The 10727-nt window shown below is 43.8% G+C and overlaps 1 protein-coding gene across 1 annotated transcript in view; it reads left to right on the forward strand.

Annotated features, from left to right (window-relative positions):
* LOC121574502 (glutamate receptor ionotropic, NMDA 3A) overlaps positions 1 to 8871 on the forward strand; it is a 100938-nt gene extending 92067 nt beyond the window's left edge. The window contains exons 10-12 of the mRNA XM_045222752.1: positions 4917 to 4987; positions 7507 to 7645; positions 7915 to 8871. Of these exons, the coding sequence (XP_045078687.1) occupies positions 4917 to 4987; positions 7507 to 7645; positions 7915 to 8088 (384 nt within the window). The 3' untranslated portion in view covers positions 8089 to 8871. The remainder of the gene's footprint in view (positions 1 to 4916; positions 4988 to 7506; positions 7646 to 7914) is intronic.
* Positions 8872 to 10727: the final 1856 nt, after the last annotated feature.

A 10727-nucleotide genomic window follows, 5' to 3' on the forward strand; every position in this document is an offset into this window, starting at 1 on the left:
GAAATGATCAACCATATCCGGAAGAAAAGGACGAGGACGATGTTGGAGATAATGCTACCAACACACCTCCTCAGAGGGGTTGTTTCGCAAACTCAAGTGGCTAAGGAGGGACAAAACTAGTGACACAATGTTCTGAAAGTACTGTCGAAAGTGTGGAGAAATAGCAACAGGGAAGACTTCTTAAGACAAAAGCACATCAAGTGCCAGGACAAGTACATCAGGCAGGGGATGCAGTAACATTACAAGATTTACTAACTACAGGGGCTAGAGCAATACCACTAGGTCTACTAACTACAGCAACACCACTAGGTCTACTAACTACAGCAACACCACTAGGTTAACTAACTACAGCAACACCACTAGGTCTACTAACTACAGCAACACCACTAGGTCTACTAACTACAGCAACACCACTAGGTCTACTAACTACAGCAACACCACTAGGTCTACTAACTACAGCAACACCACTAGGTTAACTAACTACAGCAACACCACTAGGTCTACTAACTACAGCAACACCACTAGGTCTACTAACTACAGCAACACCACTAGGTCTACTAACTACAGCAACACCTCCAGGTCTACTAACTACAGCAACACCACTAGGTCTACTAACTACAGCAACACCACTAGGTCTACTAACTACAGCAACACCACTAGGTCTACTAACTACAGCAACACCACTAGGCCTACTAACTATAGGAACACCACTAGGTCTACTAACTACAGCAACACCACTAGGTCTACTAACTACAGCAACACCACTAGGTCTACTAACTACAGCAACACCACTAGGTCTACTAACTACAGCAACACCACTAGGTCTACTAACTACAGCAACACCACTAGGTCTACTAACTACAGCAACACCACTAGGTCTACTAACTACAGCAACACCACTAGGACTACTAACTACAGCAACACCACTAGAACCACTAACTACAGCAACACCACTAGGTCTACTAACTACAGCAACACCACTAGGTCTACTAACTACAGCAACACCACTAGGTCTACTAACTACAGCAACACCACTAGAACCACTAACTACAGCAACACCACTAGGTCTACTAACTACAGCAACACCACTAGGTCTACTAACTACAGCAACACCACTAGGTCTACTAACTACAGCAACACCACTAGGTCTACTAACTACAGCAACACCACTAGGTCTACTAACTACAGCAACACCACTAGGTCTACTAACTACAGCAACACCACTAGGTCTACTAACTACAGCAACACCACTAGGTCTACTAACTACAGCAACACCACTAGGTCTACTAACTACAGCAACACCACTAGGTATACTAACTACAGCAACACCACTAGGTCTACTAACTTCAGCAACACCACTAGGTCTACTAACTACAGCAACACCACTAGGTTAACTAACTACAGCAACACCACTAGGTCTACTAACTACAGCAACACCACTAGGTCTACTAACTACAGCAACACCACTAGGTCTACTAACTACAGCAACACCACTAGGTCTACTAACTACAGCAACACCACTAGGTCTACTAACTACAGCAACACCACTAGGTCTACTAACTACAGCAACACCACTAGGTCTACTAACTACAGCAACACCACTAGGTCTACTAACTACAGCAACACCACTAGGTCTACTAACTACAGCAACACCACTAGGTCTACTAACTACAGCAACACCACTAGGTCTACTAACTACAGCAACACCACTAGGTCTACTAACTACAGCAACACCACTAGGTCTACTAACTACAGCAACACCACTAGGTCTACTAACTACAGCAACACCACTAGGTCTACTAACTACAGCAACACCACTAGGTCTACTAACTACAGCAACACCACTAGGTCTACTAACTACAGCAACACCACTAGGTCTACTAACTACAGCAACACCACTAGGTCTACTAACTACAGCAACACCACTAGGTCTACTAACTACAGCAACACCACTAGGTCTACTAACTACAGCAACACCACTAGGTCTACTAACTACAGCAACACCACTAGGTCTACTAACTACAGCAACACCACTAGGTTAACTAACTACCAGACGTATTTGGCAGACAACAGGTGGAAGCCCAATCCCGTCAACAGGCAGAGCTAACTGAGCTAGAGATTAAATGTAACACCTCTTACTGCCAAAGAGGAGATGGATTTGACCTAATTCAAACCCAAAATAATTTATTACAATCAACCCGACATATGGAATCGAGGTGTCAACCCGACATATGGAATCGAGGTGTCCTGCACAAACATAATTGGCATTTGGCACCATCGCGGACACCATCCAGGAAGAGAGTTTGTGCAATCTTGGATCCTTGGGACACCACTACCCTAAACCCTAACCCTAAAAGCAAGTTGATTCACTAGCTAGATTCTAGATCAACGATTAGCTGTTAGCTGAATGCAATAATGGATAACAGTTTCCAGTTTGCAGTTCCACTTTTAAATACAATAAAGGTTATGTTTTAATCACCTATATAAATATGTTTGCTGTTACACTTTTGAATACAATTAACACTGTTTTATATATTGCATTTGTTTGTCCAAAACAAATCACCTATGTAAATATGTTTTCAGTTTTGAAAACAATGATTAAAGGTAGTTTTAATTATAACGTCTGGCCCACTCTCTAGTGATGTGTTCTACATCATCAAGGTAACAACTGATGACAATTAACAATGATAGGACAGTCAGTAAAAACTATTTTTGTTTCTGGTGCTCCTACATTTTTTCTGGTGCTCCTTACTTTTTATAGTTAGGAGCATCAGTGCTACCAATGAAAAAAAGTGAATTTAGAGCCCTGTGTTCGCCTGGTTTAACTAACTCAACTTTCACTATGTTTTAAATGCCAGAAAATGATATTCCTACAGTATGATATTCTCAGATTAAGTGTACTTTGTGATTTATATTCCTACAGTATGATATTCTCAGATTAAGTGTACTTTGTGATTTATATTCCTACAGTATGATATTCTCAGATTAAGTGTACTTTGTGATTTATATTCCTACAGTATGATATTCTCAGATTAAGTGTACTTTGTGATTTATATTCCTACAGTATGATATTCTCAGATTAAGTGTACTTTGTGATTTATATTCCTACAGTATGATATTCTCAGATTAAGTGTACTCTGTGCCATACATACTATATGTCTGGGTTGGGATCAATTCTATTTTAATTTAGTCCATTTGTCAAATTTAAATGGATTGACCTCAACCCTTATACAGTGGGGGAAAAAAGTATTTAGTCAGCCACCAATTGTGCAAGTTCTCCCACTTAAAAAGATGGGAGAGGCCTGTAATTTTCATCATAGGTACACATCAACTATGACAGACAAATTGAGAAAAATAATTCCAGAAAATCACATTGTAGGATTTTTAATGAATGTATTTGCAAATTATGGTGGAAAATAAGTATTTGGTCACCTACAAACAAGCAAGTTTTCTGGCTCTCACAGAACTGTAACTTCTTCTTTAAGAGGCTCCTCTGTCCTCCACTCGTTACCTGTATTAATGGCACCTGTTTGAACTTGTTATCAGTATAAAAGACACCTGTCCACAACCTCAAACAGTCACACTCCAAACTCCACTATGGCCAAGACCAAAGAGCTGTCAAAGGACACCAGAAACAAAATTGTAGACCTGCACCAGGCTGGGAAGACTGAATCTGCAATAGGTAAGCAGCTTGGTTTGAAGAAATTAACTGTGGGAGCAATTATTAGGAAATGGAAGACATACAAGACCACTGATAATCTCCCTCGATCTGGGGCTCCACGCAAGATCTCACCCCGTGGGGTCAAAATGATCACAAGAACGGTGAGCAAAAATCCCAGAACCACACGGGGGGATCTAGTGAATGACCTGCAGAGAGCTGGGACCAAAGTAACAAAGCCTACCATCAGTAACACACTACGCCGCCAGGGACTCAAATCCTGCAGTGCCAGACGTGTCCACCTGCTTAAGCCAGTCCAGGCCCGTCTGAAGTTTGCTAGAGTGCATTTGGATGATCCAGAAGAGGATTGGGAGAATGTCATATGGTCAGATGAAACCAAAATATAACTTTTTGGTAAAAACTCAACTCGTCGTGTTTGGAGGACAAAGAATGCTGAGTTGCATCCAAAGAACACCATACCTACTGTGAAGCATGGGGGTGGAAACATCATGCTTTGGGGCTGTTTTTCTGCAAAGGGACCAGGACGACTGATCCGTGTAAAGGAAAGAATGAATGGGGCCATGTATCGTGAGATTTTGAGTGAAAACCTCCTTCCATCAGCAAGGGCATTGAAGATGAAACGTGGATGGGTTTTTCAGCATGACAATGATCCCAAACACACCGCCCGGGCAACGAATGAGTGGCTTCGTAAGAAGCAATTCAAGGTCCTGGAGTGGCCTAGCCAGTCTCCAGATCTCAACCCCATAGAAAATCTTTGGAGGGAGTTGAAAGTCCGTGTTGCCCAGCGACAGCCCCAAAACATCACTGCTCTAGAGGAGATCTGCATGGAGGAATGGGCCAAAATACCAGCAACAGTGTGTGAAAACTTTGTGAAGACTTACAGAAAACGTTTGACCTGTGTCATTGCCAACAAAGGGTATATAACAAAGTATTGAGAAACTTTTGTTATTGACCAAATACTTATTTTCCACCATAATTTGCAAATAAATTTATAAAAAATCCTACAATGTGATTTTCTGGATTTTTTTTCCTCATTTTGTCTGTCATAGTTGACGTGTACCTATGATGAAAATTACAGGCCTCTCTCATCTTTTTAAGTGGGAGAACTTGCACAATTGGTGGCTGACTAAATACTTTTTTCCCCCACTGTATATGTGCAGATTCTGTTACATGTCTGGTGTGTTTCTGATATCTGGTGCGTTTCTGATATCTGGTGTGTTTCTGCTCTATCCATCAGAGATTACATCGAGCTATGAACACATCTTTCAACGACGATAAACTGCAGACTGTCGCCAAGAAGGAAAAAAGGTAATCACAATCATTGATGTTCCATAAGGAATGTCCCCTAACCTTCACAAAAAGGCTGTACAGCAAATTGACAGACCACCTGATTGATTGATTTGAGAAACGTTTGATTGAATGTGCCAGTTTGACAGTGTGTGTCAAATTGTGTTTTAATCACAACTTGGCTAATTGAATTGTCAGTGATGATATGATAGCAGCGACAGGATGATAGCAGCGACGTGATGATAGCAGCGACGTGATGATAGCAGCGACAGGATGATAGCAGCGACAGGATGATAGCAGCGACGTGATGATAGCAGCAACAGGATGATAGCAGCGACAGGGTGATAGCAGCGACGGGATGATAGCAGCGACGGGATGATAGCAGCGACAGGATGATAGCAGCGACGTGATGATAGCAGCGACAGGATGATAGCAGCGACAGGATGATAGCAGCGACAGGATGATAGCAGCGACGTGATGATAGCAGCGACGTGATGATAGCAGCGACAGGATGATAGCAGCGACGTGATGATAGCAGCGACGTGATGATAGCAGCGACGGGATGATAGCAGCGACGTGATGATAGCAGCGACGGGATGATAGCAGTGACGTGATGATAGCAGCGACGTGATGATAGCAGCGACGGGATGATAGCAGCGACGGGATGATAGCAGCGACGTGATGATAGCAGCGACGGGATGATAGCAGCGACGTGATGATAGCAGCGACGTGATGATAGCAGCGACGGGATGATAGCAGCGACGTGATGATAGCAGCGACGGGATGATAGCAGTGACGTGATGATAGCAGCGACGGGATGATAGCAGCGACGTGATGATAGCAGCGACGGGATGATAGCAGCGACGTGATGATAGCAGCGACGGGATGATAGCAGTGACGTGATGATAGCAGCGACGTGATGATAGCAGCGACGGGATGATAGCAGCGACGGGATGATAGCAGCGACCGTGTCACCCTACTAACTGGCTGTGGAACATGTCAGCATCAGATCAGTGGCGGTCAGTGCTGTTTAAGATGAGGGAGGACACATTATTTCTATTACAGCATATTGGATGACTGTCATTCATATTTAATTCACCCAGTTTAATGTAACAGCGATAGGTTTAGGCTACTACATGATACTCGAATTTCCCTATACCCATCATGAGGTTGCTACAACCTAGCCTATGAATGACAGTTTACAATGTAGGTGCACACAGGTCGAGAGACAAATTTGAGGTGACAGACAGTGACACAAGGACAGACAGTGACATTCAATACCGCCTTGCACACTCTTGCCTGCATCTAGCTGATAAAGGGTGTAATCATTACGCCAACAGTTACAAACGAGAGTTTCGATTGGACAAATTCAGGTATGTTTATTCCCGTTTTGTTCCGTTTGCTTCCGTTCAAGAAACTTTTTTCAACAGAATCGGCGGAATGAATACATCCCTGATCACGCATAAACACAGTTCAATTTCATAGCAGCCACGTTGTATTCCTTCTCGCATCTATGCGCTCTCCTCCTCTCACCTTTTCCCTCCGCTTGTGGACTTTAATGAACAACACATCAGCTGTATGTGACCAGGCGAAAAAAGCTTTCCAAGCCAAACCGCTACACACAGCCTACATCGTTGTCACCATATTAGCTAAAGTAACGTCATAGTCAGCATTGCTAATAGAACTAACATCTTAGTAAACCCACTACAATCATGCAGTAACTTTACAGTGTACAGTCAGTTAGAAGTTTAGCTAACTACTTTGATGAAATCTCTCTCTCTATTTCTCTCTTGCTTCTCCTTCAATTTGGAAGAAATTAATTTGTTAAACTGTTCAACTATTGTCTTTCTCTCTCTTTGAGTCAACTACTCACCACATTTTATGCACAGCAGTGCTAGCTAGCTGTAGCTTATGCTTTCAGTACTAGATACATTTTCTGATCCTATGATTGGGTGGACAACATGTCAGTTCATGCTGCAAGAGCTCTGGTAGGTTGGAGGATGTCCTCCAGAAGTTGTCATAATTACTATGGAAGGGGGTGAGAACCTTGAGCCTCCTAGGTTTTGTATTGAAGTTAATGTACCCAGAGGAGGACAGAAGCTAGCTGTCCTCCGGCCACACCATGGTGCTACCCTACAGAGTGCTGTTGAAGCTACTGTAGACCTTCATTGCAAAATAGGGTGTTTTAATCAATTATTTGGTGACGTGTGATTATATTTAGTATAGTTTTATCTAAAAAGGATAACATTTCAAATGTTTAAAAATATATATTTTTATGAAATTCACTGAGGAGGATGGTCCTCCTCTTCCTCCTCTGAGGATCCTCCACTGCATCAGATAGCATGTTTTGTAGTGCCCTATAGGCCTTGGTCCAAAGTAGTACCCTATAGGTCTTGGTCCAAAGTAGTACCCTATAGGCCTTGGTCCAAAGTAGTACCCTATAGGCCTTGGTCCAAAGTAGTGGACTATCGGGGAATAAGGTCCCATTTGGGATGCAAAACAAGGTCCCAAAATATGTGTTTTTTTGTTCGACCCCAAAGGTGCAACGTGGTTAACCACCACCACCAGCAGCAGCAACAGGAGCAGGCATGTGTACCATGGACCAGCTCAGAGTCCGACTGCAACAGGAGGAAGCTTCTGGAGTACCCCTGTGATTGCCCCACTCCTCTTGCTCCTCAGGTTGGCCAGACAAATAAGGAACACATAGCATAGAGTATTTACTTTCTGGGAGGGGGCGTCTTGTTGGGAAATTGTACATAAAAAAAAAAAAAATTCTACAGCCTTATTATATACAGTTACATTTTAGTCATCAAAAAAGGCAATACCAGTAGTTAGGATGTAGTCAGAATCAGGTGGTAATTTATCTCATTTATTATATATTATTTATGTTTTGATTCATGCCATTTGATTGGTTTACATTTTTCTTATTTTCTTCTCTTCCCCTACAGGCCACCTCTAACGGGAGGACACACCTGGTCCAGGTGGGTCTACAGGCCAGGACCAACCCCATGCTGCAGGAGCTGTCGGAGCTGGAGACACACATCACCGTCATCAAACAGCAGCTGCACATCGCCATGAAGAAGAAGAGGGAGCTGGAGCAGATACACAACATGACCGAGTAGAGCATTGGTACCAGCAGACACATAACATGACAGAGTAGAGCACTGGTACCAGCAGACACATAACATGACAGAGTAGAGCACTGGTACCAGCAGACACATAACATGACAGAGTAGAGCATTGGTACCAGCAGACACATAACATGACAGAGTAGAGCATTGGTACCAGCAGACACACAACATGACAGAGTAGAGGATTGGTACCAGCAGACACACAACATCCCTGAGTAATTACGCTATAGAAAAGGTACCAATTCAATAGCGTGGGTGAAGGCATTACAAGCTGGGGGGTGAAGCTATGAAGCTAACGCTGTTACATCTGGTACCAGCAGACACAACATCCCTGAATAGAGGTTGGAGCTACCAGCAGACACATAACATCCCTGAATAGAGGTTGGAGCTACCAGCAGACACACAGGAACACTGAATAGAGGCTGGAGGAGTACCACCACAAAACGAAACCCTGATATCCTTGAGTCCGAGAGCAGCACATGGGACTAGCAGGAGGACAACAGCCTGAGACCATGAGACCAGCAGGACTAACGCCAGACCCAGAGCCCCAAAGCAGACCACCATGGCTAATCCTGAGCCCTGGAACACTGTCTGCTCTCCACCTGCGACCTCCAACATCTCTCTGACAGAGGAGTTAACCAGAGGAACACTGTTTCCACCTCCAACCTCCAAGATCTCTCTGACAGAGGAGTTAACCAGAGGAACACTGTCTGCACCCAAAGCCTTGGAACCTGGTCCCTGTCCTGGGGGTGGATTCTTTCAATATACACTGAACAAAAATATGAACGCAACATGCATCAATATCTACGATTTTACTGAGATACAGTTCATATAAAGAAATCAATCAATTTAAATTACTTAATTAGGGCCTAATCTATGGATTTCACATGACTGGGAGTACAGATATGCATCTGTTGGAAAAAAAGGTAGGGCCGTGGATCAGAAAACCAGTCCGTATCTGGTGTGACCACCATTTGCCTCATGCAGCGCGACACATGTCCTTCACATAGAGTTGATCAGGCTGTTGATTGTGGCCTGTTGAATGTTGTCCCACTCCTCTTCAATGGCTGTGCGAAGTTACTGGATATTGGCGGGAACTGGAACACGCTGTCGTACACATCAATCCAGAGCATCCCAAACATGCTCAATGGGTGACATGTCTGGTGAGTATGCAGGCCATGACAGAACTGTAATCAATCAATCAATTTTATTTTATATAGCCCTTCTTACATCAGCTAATATCTCGAAGTGCTTTACAGAAACCCAGCCTAAAACCCCAAACAGCTAGTAATGCAGGTGTAGAAGCACGGTGGCTAGGAAAAACTCCCTAGAAAGGCCAAAACCTAGGAAGAAACCTAGAGAGGAACCAGGCTATGAGGGGTGGCCAGTCCTCTTCTGGCTGTGCCGGGTGGAGATTATAACAGAACCATGCCAAGATGTTCAAAAATGTTCATAAGTGACAAGCATGGTCAAATAATAATCAGGAATAAATCTCAGTTGGCTTTTCATAGCCGATCATTAAGAGTTGAAAACAGCAGGTCTGGGACAGGTAGGGGTTCCATAACCGCAGGCAGAACAGTTGAAACTGGAATAGCTTCCAGGAATTGTGTACAGATCCTTGCGATGAGGTGATGTCGGCGGATGAATGGCACGACAATGGGCCTCAGGATCTCGTCACGGTATCTCTGTGTATTCAAATTGCCATCGATAAAATGCAATTGTGTTTGTTGCCTGTAGCTTATGCCTGCCCATACCATAACCCCACTGCCACCATGGGGCACTCTGTTCACAACATTGACATCAGCAAACCGCTCGCCCACACGACGCCATCTGCCCGTAGACTTGAAACCGTGATTCATCCATAAAGAGCACACTTCCCCAGCATGCCAGTGGCCATCGAAGGTGAGGATTTGCCACTGAAGTCAGTTATGACGCCGAACTGCACTCAGGTCAAGACCCTGGTGAGGACGACGAGCATACAGATGAGCTTCCCTGAGACGGTTTCTGACAGTTTGTGCAGAAATTATTCGGTTGTGCAAACCCACAGTTTCATCAGCTGTCCAGGTGGCTGGTCTCAGACGATCCCGCAGGTGAAGAAGCCCGATGTGGAGGTTCTGGGCTGGTGTGGTTACACGTGGTTTGTGGCTGTGAGGCCGGTTGGACGTACTGCCAAATTCTCTAAAACGACGTTGGAGGCAGCTTATGGTAGAGAAATGAACATTAAATTATCTGGCAACAGCTCTGGTAGACATTCCTGCAGTCAGCATGCCAATTGCACGCTCCCTCAAAACTTGAGACACCTGTGGCATTTTGTTGTGTGACAAAACTGCACAGTGGCCTTTTATTGTCCCCAGCACAAGGTGCACCTGTGTAATTATCATGCTGTTTAATCAGCTTCTTGATATGCCACACCTGTCAGGTGGATGGATTATCTTGGCAAAGGAGAAATGCTCACTAACAGGGATGTAAACAAAATTGTGCACAAAATCTGAGAGAAATAAGCTTTTATTTCAGCTCATGAAACTTTACATGTTGTGTTTATATTTTTGTTGTTCTTATTGAACATCTTGTTTAATACGAAATAAGTTGTTATACTCACCTGAGACCTAATGTGGAGAGAGAAGGGGACC

This window comes from Coregonus clupeaformis, chromosome 9, assembly GCF_020615455.1.
Source record: "Coregonus clupeaformis isolate EN_2021a chromosome 9, ASM2061545v1, whole genome shotgun sequence".
NCBI classification, from domain to species: domain Eukaryota; kingdom Metazoa; phylum Chordata; class Actinopteri; order Salmoniformes; family Salmonidae; genus Coregonus; species Coregonus clupeaformis.